Source organism: Gobio gobio (assembly GCF_949357685.1).
Source record: "Gobio gobio genome assembly, chromosome: 3".
NCBI lineage: Eukaryota > Metazoa > Chordata > Actinopteri > Cypriniformes > Gobionidae > Gobio > Gobio gobio.
The window spans coordinates 15,806,540-15,832,143 of record NC_137099.1 but is presented as its reverse complement, the minus strand read 5'-3'; the positions used below and the strand labels follow the sequence as shown (position 1 = coordinate 15,832,143).

The 25,604-nt window shown below is 39.2% G+C and overlaps 1 protein-coding gene across 1 annotated transcript; it reads right to left on the bottom strand.

Moving 5' to 3' along the window:
- Positions 1 to 8,308: 8,308 nt before the first annotated feature.
- On the bottom strand, positions 8,309 to 25,126 carry tspan5b (tetraspanin 5b). Its single transcript, XM_079812209.1, has 9 exons — positions 24,759 to 25,126; positions 23,152 to 23,202; positions 22,910 to 23,056; positions 19,830 to 20,000; positions 18,878 to 19,003; positions 18,584 to 18,631; positions 17,980 to 18,096; positions 13,408 to 13,469; positions 8,309 to 10,979 (listed from the first exon to the last, which is right to left on the bottom strand). The coding sequence occupies exons 1-9, from the start codon at positions 24,837 to 24,839 to the stop codon at positions 10,967 to 10,969; spliced, it is 816 nt and encodes a 271-aa protein (XP_079668335.1). The 5' UTR covers positions 24,840 to 25,126; the 3' UTR covers positions 8,309 to 10,966.
- Positions 25,127 to 25,604: the final 478 nt, after the last annotated feature.

Sequence of the window (25,604 nt, the reverse complement as noted above, 5' to 3'; positions counted from 1 at the left end):
ATGTGATCATTAATTTTAAAGGGCTATAATTTAATGGATTAAACGCCAGCACTGCATGTTTCAAAGTAAAGTCACAGTGCTGTTGCGCGTTCAAGCTCGTGCTTTTAGAGCAGTTTGCCATCTCCAAATAGTCCACATTTATGCCAAGTGATTATTTCGATCTACTGAATATCTTGTATAATTAATGTTATTTATATAATGGAGCTGTAAACTCGCATTTTGGCCAGAAAAATTTAGATTGCATTTTCTTTTTGTACAATGCCTATAATAATGTAGTGCAGTGTTTCCCAACCATTGTGGAAAATGATCAAATTCCAAAAATATAATAATAAATGCTACAAATAAAATCGCTGTCTCTACATTTCGTAATTCTTTTTTATAAAATGAATGCTATTGGTCATCCTTTACGTCTGTATGAGGGTTTTTACATAACTCCTATAATTCTGCTGTTCAACAAGCGCCACCTACTGGCATAGAGTGAATTTTAATATTCAACTATGTATAACTTTTTTTATTTTTACTTTTTTAAATGTTATCGACAAGATACATTTCTACATAAATAATTGGCAGGAAGCTAAAACAGCCCAGGGGCTTTCCCTGGACAGTTGAGCTAGAAAAAGAAAGATGAAAGTCTGAAAGTCACGGTCAGTTTGTGAGTAAATATATGTTCTTGACTAATGTTTTCCACTTCTGATGTCATTTCTAGCGTGAAATTAGGGCTGGGTCTAATGCTATTTCATGAATTCTGACTTATTTACACTGTTAAAGAGTTGGATTCTCATGCTAAAAACGGTCCAAAATTGGACTTATGACAGAGTATATCTGTGCCAAATACACTCCTTCAGGATTCAAATAAGTTTCATAAAGTTTTTTTTCGAGTATGACACTGCATGACGTCATAAAGGGCGGAATTCCTTGTATGGACACTTCTCCTGGCAAGAAGTGTGTTTTTGGTTGTGATGGAAAAATATCCTTGTTCAACTTCCCAAATAACAGTGGATATAGTTTGTTTTTCCGGAGTTCTGCAAGTGTGTTTGTTTGTTCCTGGTCACAAAACCGCAGGCGGTGAGTAAAACGGCATAAAATGCCTGTTTTGTTAGCAATCGCCGCGTAAGTGCATATAATGTAAACAACACGAACATATAGTAAATCGAAAATTATCCAGGGATAATGCCATGATGTATGTATTTTGTGTCTGGGTGCTTGTGTCCCTTTAGTTCCACCCACTGCACGAGCTCGGAAAGATTAACATGAGACTGGAAACTGTGTGTTATCATAACACACAGTTTCCAGTCTCATGTTAATCTTTCCGATATTATGGTACATAAAAACATAAGAAAACATGAGATCAAGTCTGTGAACTTGCAACAGAACACATTTTGTATTATTTTACATTTGATTATTTTATTTATTTCTAAAGAACTCTTTAGTAGCCTGTTTGGTGCACTTTAAAGGGATAGTTCACCCCAAAATGAAAATTCTATCATTTACTCACCCTCATGATGTTCCAAACCTGTATGAGTTTCTTTGTTCTGCTGAACACAAAAGAAGAGATTTTGAAGAACGTTTGTACCCAGGCTGCTCTGGGGGCACCATTGACTTCCACAGTAATCTTCCTATGTGTTCAACATAACAAAGAAATGTATAAATGTTTGGAACAACTTGAGGGTGAGTAAATAATGACAGAATTTTCATTTTTGGGTGAACTGTCACTTTAAGCAGTCATTCTGAACCAGTAATCACTTTTTTGAATTTCAAAAATGTTTTATTTTTATTTTATTAATTTACTAAAAACTATGACTATATTATCATGTAATTATTTGTCCCGTTTTTATCTAAATATTTTTCTAAATGTCATAAACTTTATATGACAGGATTATTTATGTATGATTAATATAGCCTAGCTTAATTATAAATTAATAATAACATTTATTAGGCAATAATCTATTAATTAACCTGTCTAAAAAATAATAAATCTGTCTGCCAAGCTCTGATAATGTATGGAATATTATATTAATATATTATCCATTAAAAAAAACTATAGGCCTATACCTTTAGAAGCACGGATGTGTCTGTCACATAGACCGGTCTGTCACCGCTGCTGCTTTAGTCAGACAGTCTGAGCAACTGAAATGCTTCTCATAAAGTGTGCAGTTGGCCTGAGGTTCATCACGAGTTACTGGACAGACCCATTGATACCTTTTTTCTATTCACCTCTATTATAGATATATATAGAGTCTCTATATCTGGAGATCCTCTTGCGTTCAAACGGTGGACGCGACGCAAGCTCGACATGTTTTTAAAAAACCGCGCAAGTTTACAGGCACACGGCACAGCGCATGTCCTCGAGACTCCGCCGCTATGACAACAAAGCCGCTAAAACACAATCACACACAAATGAGCTACTGTACTACTTATTGTGAAATTGATTTCTTTATATTTGCTATTAGTATTCTCCACACTGCAAAATCCGTATGTGTTTATTGAACTATGTGTGGGACGCGTCATGACACGGGTGGCAACCCTACCAGGGAATAGTGATTGAGGTTCTCTTTCATAGGTTCACTCGACGCTGCGTCACTTTATGACGTAATGGGACGCCCTCTGGGTGTGCCGATTGTCTGAAGCCCTTATAGAATCATGGCAATTGATTGTCTGATGGCGGGCACGACGCCCCACTTGACGTAGTCACCTTATATTAGCGCGCGCACGCGCCATCTGCTCCTTAGATTTCTCTGCCTTAATGAAGCGGCCATTTCATGCCCTTCGGTTTCGATTTTTCTGGTCCAAATTCTAAGGATTTCAGTCGATATTTACCTCAGCACTTCAGCGACCGCGGATTGTGGAACTTCTCCTTGTGGTGAAGTGCTATGGAATTCCGACGTTGCCCACCGCCGTGCACTCGCTTCATCGCGATCGACGATCCCAACAGTAAGTGTGTTAAATGTCTGGGGTTTTCTCACGCACGCGACGCGGTTCAGGGGTTCTATAATTGCAAATACTGCGATAACCTCCTTCTCAAAACCCTCCGCTCGAGGCTCGCGGTTTTTGAGAGGGAGTCTTCCGTTTTCCCCCGTCGCGCTCCCGAGGCCGCGCAGGCCTCTCTTGGATCCGCGACCTGGGGTTCGGATGTAGAGCTCGAGGATGTGGAGTGCGAGCAGACAGGCCTCTCATCACAGAGATGTCGTTCTTCGACACGTTCAATCTCTTGGCTTGAGAGTGAACACTGACAAGAGCGTTCTTACTCCGGCTCAGCAGACCACCTTCTTAGGTGTTCGTCTGGATTCCGTTCCGATGCAGGCCCGTTTGGCCCCTGCTCGGATTTCCAGTATCACAACATGCTTGGTCCGCTTCAGGCTAGGCCATCATGTTTCTGTGGGTACGTGTCGCAGGCTCCTGGGTCTCATGGCCGCAGCTTCCCCGGTGCTCCCCCTGGGACTGCTCCATATGAGGCCCTTCCTCTGGTGGATGAAACGCTCAGGGGCTCGGTCAACAGGATCGGCCCTTCGCCTATTGAAGGTGTCACGCGGCTGCTTTCGTGCCCTATCAATGTGGCGAGACCCTCTCTTTCTTCAGAAAGGGGTCAAGATGGGGGCTGTTTTCCGTCGCCAAATGGTTACGACGGACGCCTCTCTTACCGGCTGGGGTGCAGTATTCAAAGGCCGACCAGCTATGGGGATCTGGGAGGGGGAAGTTCTCTCCTGGCACATAAATTGCCTGGAGTTGAGAGCGGTATCCCTGGCCCTTCAACATTTTCTCCCCTCACTCAGGGGGCATCATGTCATTGTCAGGACCGACAACTGGCAGTGGTGTCTCACGTAAATCGCCAAGGAGGATCACGGTCGCGCACCCTGGACAGTTTTTGTCCCTGAGAGCAATCCATGTACCCGGAGTCTTAAACCTCGCTGCAGATTACCTGTCGAGACAAAAGCTCCGGTCGGGGGAATGGATGCTGAACCCTCAAACTGTGTCACAGATTTGGGAGATGTTCGGGAAAGCGGAAGTGGACCTCTTTGCCTCGAAGGAGTCGTCCCAGTGTCGGCTCTGGTTTTCTCTGAGCTCTCCAGCCCCGTTGGGGATAGATGCGTTCGCGCATCCATGGCCCAATCTGAAACTCTATGCGTTCCCGCCCATCAGGCTGATTCCGTCGGTTCTGTACAGAGTAAGGGAGAGTGGGGCCAGCCTCCTGCTGGTGGCTCCACACTGGCCATCCCAGACTTGGTTCTCGGAGATGGTTCTCCTCCTAGACTCCTCCCCATGGGAGATACCGGTCAGGGAGGACCTTTTGACACAACTTCAGGGCAGGAGTTGGCATCCTCACCCGGAGATTTGGAAGTTGTGGGTATGGCCCATCAAGGGCCAACGACACTAAACACTGGTCTTTCTGCGGACGTTCAGGAGATCATTGCTAATGCGAGAGCCCCCTCCACAAGGAAGCTCTATTCCTCTAAGTGGAGGGTCTTTGAGTCGTGGTGCTCGACTCATGCAGTAGATCCAGTTAACTGCCCGGTTGGTTCGGTTCTGGAGTTCCTGCAGGAGAAGTTTGCTGCTGGAGCAGCAGCCACCACCCTTCGGGTCTATGTCGCAGCTATCGCTGCCGGTAGGGAGTCGGACGAAATCCCTCTAGGCAAGCATAGATTGGTCTCATCTTTCATGCGAGGGGTTAGGCGCCTGAGACCAGCACGCTCCCCTGGTATTCCCTCTTGGGACCTCTCCGTGGTCCTTGAAGGGCTAACTTTGGCTCCATTTGAGCCTTTGGAGTCAGCTCCTGAGCGAATTCTGACTCTCAAAGTTGCTCTTTTGTTAGCTCTGTCTTCTTTGAAACGAGTGGGCGATCTACAGGCTCTCTCTGTTAATGGGACCTGTATGGATTTTGCCCCTGGCCTAGTCAAGGTTACCTTAAGACCTAGGCCGGGTTATGTGCCCAAAGTTTTGTCCACGTCATTTCGCTCTCAGGTTATTACTCTTCACTCCTTTCACCCCCCTCCGTTTGACTCGGAGGAAGACGAGAAACTTCATTTGCTCTGCCCAGTTCGAGCGTTGAAGTGTTATGTTGACCGTTCCGACGGTTGGAGGAAATCTAACCAGCTGTTGGTGTGCTTCGGTGCTGGCCGCCGTAGGCTTGCCGCTTCGAAGCAAAGGGTTTCCCATTGGGCGACAGAGGCTATTTCCTTAGCTTATGAGGTGCGTGGTTTACCTTCACCTCTTGATATTAGAGCGCATTCTACTTGAGGTGTGGCTTCCTCTCAAGCACTTTTTAGAGGGGCTCTTTTGGAAGATATTTGTGTGGCGGCAGTTGGTCCTCTCCGCACACTTTTGTGAGATTCTATAGTTTGGATCTCGACATGGCTCCGGGTTCGCATGTCCTGTCTGCTTAACCTAGTCATGCAGGTTATCTGGTGTTCTTTGAGCCAGATACGGCAGCGCTTTAGCTTGGCGTGTTTGGTATATCGTTCCCATTACGTCATAAAGTGACGCAGCGTCGAGTGAACCTATGAAAGAGAACGTCTCAGGTTCCTTGCGTAACCTATGTTCTCTGAGTAGGGAACGAGATGCTGCGTACGCTGCCAAGCTCCTCGCGCTGCCGACAGGCCTTCCTTTTCGGCAGAGAAATCTGAGGAGCAGATGGCGCGCGCGCTAATATAAGGTGACTATGTCAAGTGGGGCGTCGTGCGCGCCATCAGCCAATCAACTGGTGTGATTCTATAAGGGCTTCAGACAATCGGCACACCCAGAGGGCGTCCCATTACGTCATAAAGTGACGCAGCGTCTCGTTCCCTACTCAGAGAACATAGGTTACGCAAGTAACCGGAGACGTTTTAGGGGGCGATTTCGGATTCGGCCGTGGTTCCCGGTTAAAGCCTAGACACAAGACATTCTCAACAGAGCGACGAATCGATGATTCACAATGGAAACGCTGAAAAAGTGCGCCATTCTACTTCTTTCTTCTTTTGTTTAATGGCGATTTACATAACCTACTTAATGCATATTGCCACCTATTTGGTGGTAGTGCAATAATTTCTTCAATCTTTTCGTATGTATTCTTTATTCACTGAGAATAAGGATTATATTACTTGTTTGACGCTAATTAATTGAAGTTCAATTTAAATTGAATCAACTTTTAAACATTACCTTGTTGTAATAGTGCTTTAGAATTAATATATATATATATATATATATATATATATATATATATATATATATATATATATATATGTACTTTCTTTTCGACTGAAGAAAGAAAGACATGAACACCTTGGATGAGATGGAGGGAGAGTAAAATATCAGGACATTTTCATTTGGAAGTGAACTAATCCTTTAAGCAAACTAAGCCTGAAAGTTACCTCCGTTTTTGGAACCGAAAGTTGAGGTTATCCGCTTGCTTAAACATACCCAGGAATTTTGGGCTGCCATTTTTTATATAACTCCGATTGTATTCGTCTGAAAGAAGAAAGTCATATACACCTAGGATGGCTTGAGGGTAAATCTTGGGTGAATTAAAATTTTTGGGTGAAATATCCCTTTAAGTCTTACATGACTCCGACGACTCCAAACCCTTACCCCTACAATGTGATTTTATGTGGTAACTATCTATGAATTTCAAAGCTACACTTTTTTTCTTTTAAATTATGGCTGTAAATCTTAAACATATGTGTAACGAATTTGGTAGTGAGCAACGCCATGTTGCTTGCTGCCTGGACAATGCCATTATGGGAGTTCAAAACACAGTGACCCCTATTGCTGTTCCTTTGGCCCTTGGGACAGAAAGACAGTGGCAGTGCCACTGAGCAGTTACTGTGAGACTGAGGCCAGGAGATGAGTTCTAATCCTATTTTAATCGTGGTGGGATTAAGAAGACACAGCAGATCCTAATCTGCTCAGATTACCCATGCTGCCTGCTTCCCAAAGGAAGAAGGAGGGTTGTATAAGCAAGTGCAATTAAGGTGATTTAGAGATCGCGGTTTCATTCCCAGCAAGGTCTTGAGGTGGACACACCCCTGAAATGTAGTTAAGTTTAAGTGTGTGCATGTGTGTATTAGGCCTTTTCTAGACACTCAAAGCGCTTTACATAGAGAAGGGGGAAATCTCCTCAACCACCACCAATGAGCAGCATCCACCTGGATGATGCAACGGCAGCCATATTGTGCCAGAACACCCACCACACACCAGCTTATTGGTGGAGAGGAGACGAGAGTGATGAAGCCAATCATATACATATATTTATATGGGGATGATTAGGAGGCCATGATGGACAGGGACCAATGGGCAAATTTGGCCAGGATGCCAGGGTTACACTTTAAATGACCACAGAGTCAGGACCTCGGTTTAACGTCTCATCCGAATGACGGTGCTTGTTACAGTATAGTGTCCCCATCACTATACTGTACTGTACTGGGGTGTTGTTAGGACCCACACAGACCACAGTGTGAGCACCCCCTGCTGGCCTCACTAACACCTCTTCCAGGCAGCTACCTGGTTTTCCCATTTGGTCGTCCATCCAGGTACTGACCAAGCTCAGCCCTGCTTAGCTTCAGTGGGAAACCAGTCTTGGACTACAGGGTGATATGGCTGCTGGCCTTGTTGGTGGATTTCAAGGAATAAATAAACTTTTAACAAGGCATTCGTGAAATACAGCGTTGAATCATACCTTCTGAGGTAAAGATACGCTTTGTGTAATTAATTAAGTTTATTTGACCATAAACCATAGAGACTCAGGCAAAGGTTTATCTAGAAGTGTGTCACGTGATCCACTAATGACTGGCTCATAACTGAATCGTTGTTTGCAACGTTCTGACAGTTGTTGTACAGCTCACTATGAGTAAATATTAATTTCTATGTAGTTTTCACAATTGAATCCTGACCTTCATCAGTTTATCTTAAGAGGGCAGGTACTACTCGACACCACACCATGGGTGTTTCATGCCTCTAGCGCCATCTAGCACCCATACATACAACTGCACGAGGAATGTTTTGTCTTCAGATGTAGCCACAATTTTACATTATTAATAGCTACAATAGATTAGACTTATATCTTCTGCATTATTGAACGCAAATCACAAATCACACAAGCAGATGTTGTAATTTTAAAATGCATATTTAAATTAATTCTATTAAAATTAAATTTAAGTAACATTTAGTTGCTGATGTTTATATGATACAATTGTTAAAATGATAACTTTTAAATAAGTAATGAATATTATTTTTTTTTAAAGTATAACATTTTAAAACACCTTAAAATCATGCAGCACATGATTTTATATATGCAGCAGCATATCTTTATATATGTTTTGATAATTAAATATTGGGAGACAAATAATAACACTTTATTAATACGTAGGGTTCAGAAAAGAGTCACAGACATAGACACAGGCTTACCACACATACAAAAAACATATCAAATTTATTGTTTCCAATACCACCATCTTGGAAAACAATGTAAATTGTTATAACATTTGTTAAACAAGATAATGTAAAATTAATATTAAGAAATGACACAGAAACTTGGGAAAAGTAGAATTAAAAAAAAAAAAGTTCTGCCCAAATAAGACATGCAGATCCAACTTAAAATTATTTTTTTAAACCCTTTTTCCCCCCACAAGTAAGCCATTATTAAAGATACATATTTACTCAGAAAAAAAACCTATACTTTCTGGTAATAAGATGATTGTGATTATGTGAATTTTCATTTTCCATTAAAATGTCATTTTTACAACATTGGAGAAATTTTTAGAAAATACACCAACATTTCTTTAATATTTGTATGGCACTACCAGTCAACGATCTACCAAAAGTTTAAGCTCAGGCTAAAATTCAGGCTAAATTACAAGTGCAAAAAATTTTTTTTTTTATATCTGCACAGTTTCAATACTAAAACTTCTCTGTTCTCCAGTTTATTTTGCTATTCTTTGGACTTCACCTTTCACAAAGACTGTCCAAAACTTTAACCAACTTAAAACAAACATATGATATATTAAGGTTACACATATCAGGAAAGTGTAAAGTGAAAAAGCATCATGACAACCACACAATTCATTAAATCAGCTTGTGCTTCAAATAATCTCACAAACCCCGCTTTTACAAAAGTCACAAAACCACTATGTAACAGGCTGCAGATTCATTTCACAATCAAATCATTCTCATCATCTTTCTGACAAAGACTCTATGAGTTCAGAAATATTTCATCAATACGGGTGAATCTCATAATAACAAGTCCCAATTATAATCCACCACATTTACATTTATGCATATGGCAGATGCTTTTATCCAAATCAACCAGTGGTGTAAAGTATATGAATAAATGTAATTTAAATGTAAGTTACTGTACTTGAGCATCTTTTTGGCTACTTTTACTGAGTATCAAAGACAACTTTAACTCTAATATATTTTTGAATAAGTATACTGCGTGTACTCCAATACATTTGTTATTCAGCCATATTCCCCAGTTTGCTAGGTTTTGTTCAAACCTCCCCAGAATCTAAAGTCTTAAATTCCAGTGCTAATGTTTTTAAAACATTCTAGTGACACCATTACTTACACAGTGGCTATGATTTCAAAATCCAGTACAGGTAAACAGAGCGATTCACAAAAATATCTTCATATAGCTGAACACACTGGGAAAATGTAGTGTTATTCCAGTAAGCATGCAGTGCATTTTCCCTTGGTTCCAAAAGCAACTGTTTTTATAAAATCCATTAAACGGGTAATATAGTACACACACAATCTGACAATGTGAACAAAATAAGTCTTAATGAATTCTATACATTTGAGAGTCGTATGCTGAATTTAGAACCACACACTAGCATACTACTCTTACCATGCCTTTCCATGGCAGGAATAGTACGAGTAGTATACGATTCCGAATTCAACAGTAGTGTTAAGTAGACAGTAACTCATCATTTAGCACAACCTGCAGGCTACAACTGTCTCAGTAAAACTGGTTCTATCTGCCTATGCAGAATTACAGAAACCTGAAGGCCCACTATATACTTCATTTTCCGTCTCGTGCAAAGTTGAGTGTGCAAGCCTTTTAAAAGCATACTCATTTGGCCGTGAGCACGGAAAGACACGTTTGGCGCATGCACACAATCTATTTTTTAAGTGGCCAAGTCACTCGCACATGCGCTGTTGTACATGTCCACGGAACGTCCTGATGGCGAAAATTACATCACACGAACAGTGCGTGGCCTGTCACGCAACATGGACGGCCAATGTATACTCTAGGCAAGAGCAGATTTCCACAGGATGCTAGTCATTCACCAAATTGTACTCATCCCCTGCAAAGTAACAAATATTTTGCCTAATTTTATCATGTTTTCAGCTGCCTATAGTACTCTTATAATATTGAAATATTTCCCCCCCCCACCCCCACAAATAGCGCAGAAAATGCAGGAAAAAAGGTGCGCTCATTTGTTTAGGCCAACTAATAATCTAAAAATTCTAAGCTTGTTTGTATTTGCCTACAAACATGAAAAGAATTCAATGACTGAATCATTGTTGCATCTGTCCAACTGATGAACTGCAGTGCAATAATCATCTGTTATGAAACCCAATTTAGGTTTCGATACATTTTGCGAAATGCGATGTTCATGGTGTCAAACACTTTCATCTGAGGCATACGTACATAGATCAGCAGTTAAAAAAAAAAAACAACACAGACAGAATGCAAGTGGCCTTTAGTGTTTCTTGTCACGTTATGAATGGTCTAAAGGAAGACAAATTAGTTGTATGTAGAGTCGGCATGTTAATACTGTTGGATTTTGTTTGTGTGATATTTGAAGAAAGATTCCAAACAAATCTGGACACCATTATCATGGATATGTGAAGATGTCGCTGTACATTGTAATAAAGTAGGTATGTGAATGGAATCCCTCACTGGTTGCTAGGATACTGCGATGACAATGTGCCAACCCTGTTGCTGAGTGACAGAGAGAGATGGAGGCTCTGTCTGCAGAACGGCTCAAGTGCTTCAGGTAAACAAACTGGAGGATGAAAAAAAAAGAGAGAAAGACAGAAATGTTAGCAAGATGAGACATCCTCTACCTGCCTAGTACCATCAAACTGATTAAGCAAAGATTTCTTCCAGTGTACAGAGCAGATTTTTGTTGCCAGTCTGAATAAATACAAAAGGTGGTTTTAATACATGGCCTAATACATAAAAATGGCCTGAAGTTGATGGCCACTAAAACCCAACCCAAACTAGCCGTAATATATCTGCATTAGTCAGTATCATCATCATTGTTAATGCCCGTTCACACCAAGAATGATACCTCTCACACTGCCTCCTCTGGCTTGCCTTCTTCCCATAGTGCAATGTGTTCCCCAAGTAAGCGACGCACACGCACCCGGCCATCCACGTGATGTAAAAGAAAATGTGATTCATCAGACCAGGCCACCTTCTTCCATTGCTCTGTGGTCCAGTTCTGACACTCACGGGTTAGCATGGGCTCCCTGACTGGTCTGCGGCTATGTGGTCCCATAAGCAACAAACTGTGATGCACTGTATATTCTGACACCTTTCCATCAGAACCAGCATTAACTTTTTGAGAATTTGAGCTACAGTAGCTCGTCTGTTTGATTGGACCACACCGGCCAGCCTTCGCTCCCCACGTGCATCAATAAGCCCATGACCCTGTTGCCGGTTCCACACTGTTACTTCCTTGGACCACTTTTGATAGATACTGACCACTGCAGACCGGGAACACCCCACAAGAGCTGCAGTTTTGGAGATGCTCTGACCCATTCGTCTAGCCATCCCAATTTGGCCCTCGCTCAAATCCTTACGCTTTCCCATTTTTCCTGCTTCTAACACATCAACATTGAGGATAAAATGTTAATTTGCTGCCTAATACATCCCACCCTCTAACAGATAATCAGTGTTATTCACTTCACCTGTCAGTTGTCATTATATATTTACATAATACAGTGTATATTTAGAACTATATATTTATATCATTATAGTTATCATCCTTGGTGTGAACAGGCCTTTAGTTTTTCCTTTGTCATTGTTTCCCAGCCTCTATGCGTTCACACCGCCGCCAGTGAGAGCGTCAAACTTCGCTCTGGCCGCCCTGCCAACGACACTGTAGAAAGATTTGTGGATGGGCTGCCGCTCTGACGTAGATCGAATGCTTGGTCTTTATTTAAACTTTGTTTGCTTTTCAGCCCCTCTAAATAATCATGTTGTTCGGCCATTGTGCACACTGAGCACAGGTAGGGTATACCCGTATAAGATAACCTTATGAAATCATTTAAATGTGAAAGTTTAAAGAACATGTTTGCTAACGAAATAAACCAATTAAAAGCCATTTGTGAGATGTGGCTTTTGTGTTCATGGTTAAGTGCTAGTATAATTTCAACATGCAGTTTATAGGAGATGTTTACTAGCATTGGTCTATAATTAACATTCATTTGTGTGCAGCCTACATTACAATAACTGTCCTGGTTGAAGTGCAGGATTAATGCAAGTGGTCAAATCGGTGTTGTTTTGAGCAAATGAATTGTATTCCCGCTGAAAAACAAGCGTTATAGAGCGAAAATGTTGCCTATAAATAGTGTCGCGCGCCTTCTTATCAAACCCGCCACGGCAACGATCAACCTCTCCTTCATTTTGCTTGGGAACTAATGTGGTCGGAACCAAAGTTTCCAGGACAGCGTTCTCTGGAATCCTCTCAAGCGGAGCACTTCTACATTCCGATTGGTTGCCGCCGAACCGCGTCATAGCTCATTACCATAAAGTTGAGCTGATTTCAACTCTTCTCGATCATAGATATCCATAATAAAGACTAGATGTCTCGTGCACTCTGCTGGCCAATGGAGGTCGACGTCCGCACCTGGCGGCCATCTTGTCACAGGCAGCTCGCTCACTCGTAACATTGTTTTCATGGAGCTTGCACTTTTTAAATAACCATAACTTGCTCAATTTTATACCGATTTTCAAATTGTTTGGTTTGTTATAAACATCAGAGATGTAGTTATGACACTGCATACTTATGAAAAATTATTCATAATTTGTTCAAGCATCCATAATTATAGCCACGTTAATAACGTTTGTAAGAAACCAAACCATTTGTAAATCCGTCAAGATTTCAGTGAGATAAGTGTATTTGTGTTCATGCAGATCACCAGGTACCACAGAGCCCTGCCTGTGACAAGATGGCCGCAGGTGATGACGTTAGAGACTCTGCCGTAAGACATCTATCCTTTATTATGTATATCTATGTTCTCGATGACCAAATAGTACAAGACGCGCCGCTCTTGCCAGAGCTCGCCGCCATCTCCCATTGAAAACGAATGACTTCCGGCCACATTGACGCTCTCACCGGCGGCGGTGTGAACGCACAGTTACATTGGGGTGTGTGGTGGCCCTAATCAAAATGCAGAGCTTCTTATGTCATGGATGTTTCTTACCAGCTCTCCCTGACCGCCTCAATGTCGCTCAGTAGATTCTGTGCCAGACATATCCCAAATATCTAGAAGCAGAGGATGGGTTAATGTCTCGGGCAACAAGACAACACAGAGTTACACATTACATAGCACAACAATTTATTAGGACATTATTAACTCGGATCTAGGCTTAACGCCTTCTAAAAGGATTCAAACACCCTAAAGAGCACACCGCTGTCAATAAATCAATAAAATAACTACACTTGGCAGGTTGTTTAAGTCAGGGGTTTTCCCCCAGGGGTCCTCCAGAAGGTTCTAAGGGGTCCCCAGAAAATTTCAGAGAATAAACAGACAAAACAAAAATGGATAAAGTCTACCGCGCCATATACATACTTTCCAGAATTGTATATGTTTGTTTTGTATCTTTATAGTGAGTTTCTCACTATAGTCCCATTTATCTTGAATGCTGCTGACAGAAAGTTAGAGAAAGTTGCTTATACAAATAATTTTTAATTGAAAATGTTCTTCAGGTTTATACATCCAACATTAAGAATAGCCAATTTAAGTTTGGAAACAACATGTTGCATTTATAAATGTCACACTTACTGTTTATCTAACAGTATAAAAGTTCTCTCATACATAAAAATATATAGAGGGATTTTAGGAAGGGGGTCCCTCATTAAGGTTCATCATATTTGAGGGTCCTTGGCATCAAAAAGTTTGAAAACCCCTTGTTTAAGTTGTACATTTGAAGGACAGCGGCAGAAATGAAAAAGCACACACGAGAAACTAGAGATAAATTAAAACAATGCATGGGTTAGAATACTGCTAATCAACATTGAAGGGTTTTGATATATCAGAAGGCCCCATTTATTTAGTTGTCAGGGAGTATACGTGTAATGGGTTGAGAAAATGTAATTTATAAGTTGAATGTAAATTATAAGTTTGTGCTTTCTATACAGGTATGAATATAATTCACCAAAAGGTTAATTTCATTGTACTTGTGTGAATCGACAAGTGTGATACAAAGAGTTTGAGTGAGTTTGAAAGTGTATCTAATCTAAAAAAAAAAAAAAAAAAAAAAAAAATTCTCAGTTTAATTTTTAATTGAGTTTTAATGAGTTTTAATTCTCAGAGGACAGCTAAAGAGTGAGTTTAATCGTGTTTCATGCATGGTTTATATTGATTGACATTAGAAAAATGTCTATCAGGCTGAAGTATTGAGTTCATGTCTTATATAATTGTTTAAAAGCGTTTTAGAGACATTTTGGTATTACATTCCTGAGAGTCTGTTGTATTCTCATTTCAATCGCCATTTTGAGTGTTCTTCACATGTATTTTTTCAGTGTGTGCAAGTGCATGATTTAAATATAACAAATGATATCAAAGTAATACATCAAGTGTAATGACATCTAAAGTATTTTTCTTCTGAAATCTGGTCTTGAAAATGTTCTGGTCTCTTGATAATTTTTTTTGTGCATTTGACACTTTTCGTATTGTACAGTATTTGATTATTATTGTAAATCTATATAAGATTCTAAATTCATATAATGCAGACCGCATATAAACTCATAAGTATGTTTTCATATACAAATATACATAATATGATGTACAAAGGTATATTTTGCAATGGATTTGTTGTTTGTTTTTGGAAGTTGTCTTCCATCAAATGCACTTTGAGAGTGTTGAAGTTTTGAAATGTTTAATTGGGTTTCAGACTTTAAAGTATTTAAAGATAAATTATTTCAGTAATAAACTGACTGCCACTGTGGAAAGACATAACTTTTGTCCTCTCGTGCTTTCTATGCTGTTTATTCACCGACCCACAATGCACACTGCCTGTGTGTCATTTGCTGCCGGCCCGGATATCCCCTAGGTCTGAGGCCGGTAACATACGCTATATCAAACCACCTACACAGTTGTTCAAAAGTTAGGGTAGAATTAGTAAAAAAAAAAAAATGTTTTTGAAAGAAAGCTGCATTTATTTGATTTGATCAAAAATATAGTAAAAACAGTAATAGTGTGACATTCTTAATGATTTCAGGATTTAAAATAAGTTTCCTTTTTGAATGTGATGGCAAAGCTGATTTTTCAGCATCATTAATCCAGTCTTCAGTGTCACATGATCCTTCAAGAAATCATTCTTAAGGCCTGTTCACACCAAGAACGATAACTATAAAGATAATAACTATATTAGTGTACACACCAATACACAATATTGTTAATTCTAAGCGCACGCTATAGTTTGCCGCCTGCCGCTTTAAATGCTCAAGCTCTTTAAAGCAGAATGGATTCTGATTGGCTGCCAATGTTTTTATCGTTCATCAGTTGGAAAAAAAAATTCTGAAAGTGATTCCAATGTTATTGTTTCTCTGAGCCTTTATCGTTATACAGTTGTTGCAACGGTGGTGTTATGATCAGCACTGAGAGTGCCCATGATCACCACCAGAGGGCACTCCACTCTGGACTATTGTCACTTCATCTAAGGACTACATTTCCCACATCACTAACTACCTAGACTTCCTTGCTGATTACATCCACCTGCACCCCATTACCTTGTTAGCTCACAATTTATAAGCCTGGTCATGTCTGTCATTCATTGCGAAGTCTTGTTTAGTGTTTCACTGCATTTCTGAGTGTTCTTGCTGGTTTCTTGTCTGTCGGTTTTTGGATTACCTGCCTGTTCTTGGGTTAATCTTTTGCCCATGTTCCCTGCCTTGTTGTGTTTGTTTGTTTGGACTGCCTACCTGTGTGTTCACCTTGCCTGAACTCTTGACTACGATTGTTTGTGGATTACCCTTCCAATAAAGCTGTGTTTGGATTCTCAATCTTCTGTCTCAGAGCAGTTATGTTACAGGTGGTGTGGACTCTTTCTTTCATATTAGAATTTTTTTTTAAACTAGTTTCATCGTCATCATTATTAGCTATTTTCTTGGTGTGAATGAGCCTTAATATGCTGGTTTGCTGCTCAAGAATCACAGTTGTGATGCTTAAAATGGAACCGTAATGCGTTTTTTTTTCTTTCTGGTTTGCTTGGTAAATATAAAAGTTCAAAAGAACAGCATTTATTTGACAGAAAAAGTCCTTACTGTCACTTTTAATGATTTTTATTTTATTTCTTAAAACAGTATCTTACTGACCCCAAACTTTTGAATGGCATTGTACATATGGACTAGACAAAGTGGGCTTAAACCTGTGTGTGTGTGCGTGATATAAATATATATATATATAATATACACACACTATATTGCCAAAAGTTTTGGGACGTCTGCCTTTACATGAACATATGAACTTTAAATGACATCCTATTCTTAATTCGTAGGGTTTAATATGAAGTCGGCCCAGGACTCTCTACAGGCCAGTCAAGTTCCTCCAAACTCGTTCATCCATGTCTTTATGGACTTTGCTTTGTGCACTGGTGCAAAGTCATGTTGGAACAGGAAGGGGCCATCCCCAAACTGTTCCCACAAAGTTGAGCATGAAATTCCCACATGGAATTGTCCAAAATGTCTTGGTATGCTGAATCATTAAGCGTTCCTTTCACTGGAACTAAGGGGCCAAGCCCAACCCCTGGAAAACAACCCCACACCATAATCCCCCCTCTACCAAACATTACACTTGGCGCAATGCAGTCAGGCAAATGCCGTTCTCCTGGCAACCACCAAACCCAGACTCGCCCATCGGATTGCCAGACAGAGAAGCGTGATTAGTCATTCCAGAGAACACGTCTCCACTGCTCTAGAGTCCAGTGGCGGCGTGCTTTACACCACTAGATCTTGGTAATGTAAGGGTTGGATAAAAGCAGCTCGGCCATGGAAACTCATTCCATTAAGCTCTCTATGCACTGTTCTTGAGCTAATCTGAAGGCCACACAAAGTTTGGAGGTCTGTAGCTATTGACTCTGCAGAAAGACTTCTGCACACTGTGTGCCTCAGCATGTGCTGACCCCGCTCTGTGATTTTACATGGCCTACCACTTTGTGGCGGAGTTCCTGTTGTTCCTAACTGCTTCCACTTTGTTATAATACCACTAACAGTTGACTGAAGAACATTTAGTAGTGAGGAAATTTCACAAATGGACTTATTGCACAGGTGGCAACCTATCACAGTACCACGCTTGAATTGACTGAGCTCCTGAGAGCGGCCCATTCTTTCACAAATGTTTGTAGAAGCATCTGCATGCCTAGGTGCTTGATTTTATATACCAGTGGCCATTGAAGTAATTGTAACACCTGAATTCAATTATTTGGAGGGGTGTCCCAATACTTTTGGTAATATAGTGTATATGTGTGTGTCTCTAGTTTACATTTTAGGTTTCAGAACCTAGAAATGAAATAATAAAAATCACTAATAAATTAAAATGTAGCATAAATGTAAAATAAGAGAACTGTCTAGTCTATAGTATAGTTCTTCATATTATTGCAGAGCACTGTATTCATGTTCATGGTACCTGAATTTTGTACATTTACTTTTATACCCATTATCCCTTCACTACTGTGGCACATGCACAACATTAAGACATGTATAAATGCACACTGTGTGTGTGTGTGTGTGTTTGTGTTTGTGTTTATTTCACTGATTGTCACAGTTTATTCACCTGAAGAAGTGCAATTCCTATGAAGATTCCGGCAACTACGGTTAGATTCTCCTGTAGCCATTTCTCAAACTGCGGCACACACCCTTTCGTGTGTATAAACGTCTTCTGTTCGCTTTCCTTCACACATAAAAACACACATTTACACTGCATCTACACACCAGACGTGATGGTTGTCACGTCATGCTGCAACAGCTTGAGGCTGTCACTGGACGTGACAAAGCAACTATTTGTTTTTTGTGTCAGAAGTAGCGTGAGCTCTTGAAGTGTGTCAGAAATAGAACGGGGCGCCTGGTTCTGACACAATGTTAGCCAAAGATACATTAATGCATGCAAAATATTAAACAATTCTAATTATAAAACATAATAAGCTGTCATAGAGCTTCTGAAAACTTAAGTGGTCCATATGCACTACATTGTATGTTACTTTTATTGGGATTGAGTTATTTTAAAGCTTGACAGTCCCAGTTCTCAGTAACTTCAATTATATTCTTTAAATTCATTTGCGCTCCACAGATGAAAGAAATTCAAACAGATTGTAGTGACGGGAGTTATAAATAAGGGTTGACTGAATTTTTGGGTGAATATTCTTTTGAAGAGTACTTACAACTTTTGCTCGAATGTCATATCCACACTGTGTGTTGATCACATCTTCCTTTGGGAAGATAAAAAGGAAGAAATATTAGATTTAGTCCTCTGGAAAACTTCAACTTAACATTCCACATTAAATCATAAGGTATGAGCATTATAAAATAGAGAACTGTTGTGCTGGTGATCACTTCCTGTTTATGTTCCCAGGTCTTCCGGAAGGAGACAATGACACATTCTGGCCTAGGTGATAAAATGACTGGAAGTCATGTGTCCGTGTATGATGCATTCATGTGTTTGTGTGTTTACTTACAGCAGGGTCCTTGGTGCAGCAGGAAAAGGGAACCCCACATTTCTCTCTGCTCAGATTAGTGTCAGTACAATTAAAGTAAATATTCAGATTCCAGTCGTCAGGCCCAAAAGCTCCACAACACTCCCACTGCAGAAACATACATTCAATGAATATTCATGTGTGAACTAAGCAATAGCTGAAAGCCATTAAAGATTAGAACATATTGCAGCTACTAGGATTAACATTAACTGCTTTATGGAAGTATTTTCATTGTTAGTTCATGTTAAAAGATGAAGCCAAAAAAAAGATCTTTATGAAATCTGAAAGCTTTCGGTCCCTCCATTGACAGTCTTTGCAACTACCACTTCGACGATTCAAAAAGTTAAGAGATCATAAAACTAATCCATATGAGTGGAGCAGTTTAGTCCAAATTTTCGGCATTTATTCATAAACATTCATGAACCCACACATCAGTTGTGGTAAACAGCAGCTCAAGCATGTTCACTTGACGTGCAAGAACCAATAAGGTTCATTCTGCAAGAACCAATGAGGTTCATTCTCGTGTTACGCAGCACATTTGAGCTTCTGCAAGAACCAATGAGGTTTGTTCTCGCACGTCAAGCATGTTCAGTTGAGCTTCTGTATATATGTTTGCTGATCAGTGTTTATATGTGAATAAAAGCTCTCAATCTGTTCATCATATAAAGTGATCGAGTCTCTTCAAAAAATTTGGAGTAAACCACTCAAACTAAACCAGTAAAAGTGTCAGTTGTATTCGTGTTAATGGAGGGACAGAAAGCTCCCAGATTTCATCAGAAAGAACTTCATTTGTGTTCCAAGGATGAAGAAAAGTCTTACGGGTTTGGAATGACATGAGGGTCATTAATTAATAACAGAATTTGTATTTTTGAGTGAACTATTCCTTTAAGTAACACTTTTCATGGTTTGGTTTTGTGTTTCAGTGTGTCCTTACATAATCTTGCGTAAAATCAATGAGATTCTGTAGGTCAATGTCGTCTCTGTATGCTCTAATATTGTTGTTGATGAAGAACTTGAGCTGGTCTTTAATCCAGTCCTTAAAGACAAACGCCAAGACTCCCGCTGTCAGCTCCAAGAAAAATATGATTCCCAGAAAAACGGAAAACTGCAGAATAGGACAGCAGAGTTCAGGTTACACAACTCATGATGGATAATATCTGCCCTGAGGGCATTCAATGTAAAAAAGAATGTTACTTTCCCACAACAGATTAAACCAAGTCAATGTTCTCGTTTATTATGATTTCTAACCCTGCAAACATCCCTCGTCACATTTAAACGAAATGTACACTTTTGAGATGACGCAGTTCTTATTTCCAGTCTCAAAACATTCACATATTTTCACAACGCTCATCTCCAACTGCGCACACTATTTTTTATACAAAAAAAAGGGAGCGATGATTTGTCACTGCACAACCGCAATGAATACTTCCAGAGTGACATCACAGTTCATCTGTTGTTTCCAGATGTTTTAAGAACCCTACAGAGGAAATGGGCCTCTTGTAATACTTTTGCAATACCATTCTTGACATTCTCACAAAGCTCTCACAGCATCCTCTCTCTCATATGAAAGGAGTAACACAGACCACCAGAACCTGTGTGAAAGGAAGTTCACACACTTTCAAACCCAGTCAAGCCCACCCCTCCACGTAGTTACTCATATCCAGCCATTCAAAAACACGTTTACACACCTGCACTACACACTCTATTTACTCTTTATTCTATTTACAGTGCAGCATAAGTATTAGCATTTACAAACAATCAGGCTAGGGTTCAAGTATTAAACTTTTGCATTATTTCAGCTCAAACTGCATAACACAGTAAAGACTACATTCAACATTGCTTTGTAGATAATTTCAGCTTTAAGACTAAGATTTTAATCTCATTTTTAGAATATTTGCCTTTTTAAAAGGTCCGTTCACACCAAGGATGATAACTATAATGATAAAAGAATAGCAGTGCCCAACACCACATCTATAACAATAATGCCACAGAGAAACAATATCGTTGAAATCACCTTTCAAAATAATTATTTCCAGCTGTCGAATGATAAAAACGGTGAGAGCCAATCAGCAATGAGAGCTTGAGCGTTTACAGCAGAAGGTGACATAACTGCAGGGTCATTCAATTATTAAGAATTATTGATTTAATTATTAAGGTCTAATTCAATTATTAAGAATTAGAATCTAGAAGGATATTGAGACATCTTTAATACTTTTTGAGTGACAGGCACGCAAACTTTGGAAAAATTATATTTATGGCACTCAGACAAGTATATGCAAATGTGTTTATAGGGAAAAAAATGATGCATTTGAAGATTCAACATTATTTGTTGTTCAGATATTCCTCTGTTCCCTCCCTCGCACTTTGTAAGAAATCCTTTCCTCGCGGGTCAAAATAACCTGAATCCCTAAAATTATACTTAATTTTTATTTTGTCCAGAAAGTATCTCACGGGCATCGGCAATTCTGTCAGATTGCGTCTTTGATAATTCACACTGCGTGACTGTCACTCACGTGCACGAGCACCGATTTGCCTATGATTTTGGGCATTTGTCCGCGATTTGTCTGCGTGAACTCGGCATAAGGGGGGTCAAATTGACCCGTGAGGGAAGGATTTGTTACTTTTTCAAATGTAAACCACAAAACCCCTCGAATCTAGTCAAGTCTGTGTGTTTTTTGTGTGATTCAAGTACAACAAACGTCCTAGGGTCTTGGACCACTCTGATGAACACTCAATTAATTAATTCCCTAATTAATTTCAAAATGACCCGAGGGAAAGAAAATGTACCAGCTGTAAGCAAAGTGACCCACATTTGGATTTTGGCCACTGAAAATTTTTATAAATTTACCAATTTACTCATGGAGCCACATTATTTAACCATATAGGGCCTTTAAAACGAAGATACCAAAAGAAACATTTGTTAAAAACCAAACTGTAAAAGGATATTAAGATATCTTAAATACTTCTTGAGTTACAGGCATGCAAACTTGGGGCAAAAAAAAAAACAGGTGCTTTTCCCCCCATTTTTGAATGGTCACAGTTGGCATATAATGAAACAAAGATAGTTAAAGTCAACAAATTCCAACCAATCTCTGTGTAAAAATAAAATAATGATGCTGCCATCTTTCTAAAGTCATTTTTACACCCCTGTAATTTGAAATAATTTGAGCCGGGGAAGTTTCTGAAATTTGGTTGACCCTGTGTGGTGTGGACACGAATATAGTTATTGCTATAGTTATCTTTCTTGCTGTGAAAGGGCCTTTGATAGGCAGTCATGACGTCAATGTAATAATTGCAATCATCCTACATTCTTGCAAATCTCTGTAACCACTTTCCCTATTGCAAAACTTGGCACAGAAGCTGCATTTTGTGGAGAGCGCTTCTCATGCACAGCAGACAGATAAAGATTACAAAATGTATGCAGAGTGTCATAACAAGGAAATTAATTCATGCCAGAGCCGTACCTAAAACTTTACCACTATTCTTTTGCTCCCCTGCATACTGGAATAGAGCGCTGCAGTGATTATGTACTTTTGTAAGCCAACTAGGAAGTTATCATAACACCGGTTCCCTCGACAAAAACCCAATACGATTTTTCCATTAGCTATTGTATTATTGCTAAATAAGCTCGGTGACCAACAAAGGTTTATCATTCTTACACGTTTTGTTCTTCATTAAATCTTCACACATTTTTTAGGCCTAAATGCAATCGCCAGAGGCAAAAAGCTAAACGCAGACTATAAATAACCTACATCAGCATCACCATTACGAAGCTACAAAAAAATACAACATCCCTGCAGCACTTTATGTCCTTCTGAAAGTACCCAAATTCATTATCTCCTGATGTACAAACTATTAAAATAAGCATGTTATATTATGAACTACACTATGGACACTCATGCTTTACGTAATATCTAGAGCATGATATTATTTAAGGCAGATGGCTGGTGCACTAAATACATATTGCTTAGAGGTTCTGCTTGAACCCATTGGGAAAAACAAAACATGACATACAAACTTAAGAAGAAAGGAGTTTTCCCTCAGAGCACCGATGCATCCTGCGAAGCCGAGCACGAACATCACCCCTCCAACCACAAGAAACAGCCACACTGGGTCAAACCCACCCAGATCTGTGATGGAGGATATGTTGGAGAGGACCCCCTGATGGAAAGACAAACCGGAACAAAACCGAGAATAATAACTTTATTTCACTCCCTTGATTTGTGGGATTCATATATATGAAGTGCTTCACTCACCTTCTCACTCCAGGCCCACAGAGCCACGGACAGGAATGCCACTCCCAGCAGCTGAAGGGTGTATATTTGTGTGTCAGACAGAGTGAGAGATCAGATCAGCACTATAAATTACTTTGGTTTGTGGTTACATTCACATAGATTGCTATGGAAGCCCATTTCTGCCACATAAGAAAAAATATCTTGCTTTTTTAAAATCATAATTATGACATAACTCAATTATGACATACTAAAGACATAATTTTGAGATGAAAAGTCATAGGTATGACATAAAAAGTCTAAGTTATGTCACAGTAATTAATGACATGAGTCAAAATTCTAACTTAAAAAGTTAAAGTTATGACTGTCATAATTCACTTTCTATGTCATAACTTTAACTTTTTAAGTCAGACTTAGTATGTCATAATTGTGACTGTCATAATTATGAGATCAAAAGTCGAAATTGGTCGTAATTATGTCGTAAGAATAAAAAAAAAAAGATAACTTATGTAATGATTTAAATTTATATAACATCTTGTGCAAATAATTTGATGAGATCAAAAGTCGAAATTGGTCGTAATTATGACTTAGTGCGTCATAAAATCATCATAATGAGGAAAAAAAATATCTAAATTATGAGATTTAAAAAAATATATAATTGATGTAATAATTTCAATTTATATAATATCTTGTGCAAATCAAGATATATATGATGGTCATAATTCACTTTCTATGTCATAAAAAAAAATGACAATTTACAGTAGTCATAATAATTATTACTTAGAATGTCATACTTTAACATTTTATTTCATGATGACACAAGTCAAAATGATTTGCACAAGTTATTGCAAAACTTGAAATTATTTCATAAATTGAAATTCTGTCAGTCATAATTTAGATTTTTTTTATGATGATTTATGACACACTAAGCCATAAGTACGACCAATTTAGACTTTTTAATAACATAATTATGACTTAGTACCTCATAATTTGATTTGTTTTCTCTTATGTGGTGGAAATGGGCTTCCATTGATTGACCTCTGCTATGGACAAAGCACAAACCACCTGTCACATGGGTTGTCTCAAAACCTAGCGAGCTGCCTGCGTAGACAGCATGTTTGGGAAAAGTCGAAAGCATATTTTGTCGATAAGCATGTTATGAACATTAGAGGCGCATTTTTGAGCATTATAATGCTTTAGCAGCATTTCTGAATAGAATGGGTGAATCCAAACACTCTTTTATCATCAGCAAAGAGTGTTAATAAAGTTTGAACATTATTTTTATTCCCATAAGCGCAGTCGGAACGTTTTAAACGCATTGCTGGAGTCATACGCGCGTTTGGAAGGCCCGAGATAAGCTCCTTTCCTAACAATTCCTAACAAAGAATGTACTTTTGTGTTTCATAGCATTTTAGAGATAAGCTAACAAACATTCAACACAGGCTTAGACGTACATTTAGAACAAATCTGGCTATTTTAAGGGCATTTGAAAGGTTCGACAGTGCTGTCTACATAGGCAGCTCACTAGGATTTGACGCACAGCCGAGGTGTCAGACACCCAGAGGTTGGTTTAATGTAAACCCCGTGTGAAAAAAAGAGCACGCACACAATGTCAGAAATGCACAACTCACCCAAAATATAATATTAAATCCAAAAATGAAGTATTTGATGCAACAGCCCACTTCGTGCACGTTAAAGTGTTTTCCTGACATACTTGCGTTTGATAAAACAGAGAAATTCCTCCCGGTTATTACTAATGATGTAGAGAAAAAAAATCGCCCACCGACTGGAAACCTCGCTCCGTCCTTTCACACCATGTTTATGACATTTCTACAGACTGGCAGGCAATGCCACACGGGCTTTGCCTATTTCTTAGGAACGACTAGCTTGCCTCGACAAAACAAAATAATTATTTTTGATAGTAATAATTTGAGCGAATAACGGGACGAGCGCTCCTCTACAAATAAAGATTCGAGAGTCACTTCCGGTTAAATGAATTATGTCATAACACAATTCTTCAAAATAAAGGTTCCATAATTAGCGCTAAATTGGCAATAAGCCCATCAGCGTATGTGGTTGACGATGATATAACTTTTTTATATAATGATAATAGCTGCATACCTATTATTATGTAAAGAATTATTATGAAATATGAAAAAATAAATACAATATGCATTTATAAATCTTTTGTCATAGTGAAATCCTTACTTGCTTTATTTTTTTATATATATTTTAGTTATGCTTTTAAAATTTGTGATTAGACATTTCAAAGTCTAATTCTCGGTTGCAGCAGTATCACTTCTGAAAAAATAAATATGAAAATCAAAATCACATGGCTTTTTGGTTGAAAACATTTATGCAGGGAAGGAAAGAATGATCTTCGGAGGTATTATGACTGTATTATCACTCTCTGGACTGTTCCTGTAACATCATGTGAGTATTCAATTAATCACAATTTAACTGCCACTGTAGATATG

What these genes read in the sequence shown, in the direction of transcription:
- tspan5b (XM_079812209.1), bottom strand. Translation starts at nt 24,839, where the DNA reads ATGTCAGGAAAACACTTTAACGTGCACGAAGTGGGCTGTTGCATCAAA. An exon ending in GCTGCACCAAGGACCCTGCT is followed by an intron (nt 18,632 to 18,877) that starts GTAAGTAAACAC and finishes ATCTTCCCAAAG; the next exon opens with GAAGATGTGATCAACACACA. An exon ending in TAGGAATTGCACTTCTTCAG is followed by an intron (nt 13,470 to 17,979) that starts GTGAATAAACTG and finishes CTCTGCTTCTAG; the next exon opens with ATATTTGGGATATGTCTGGC.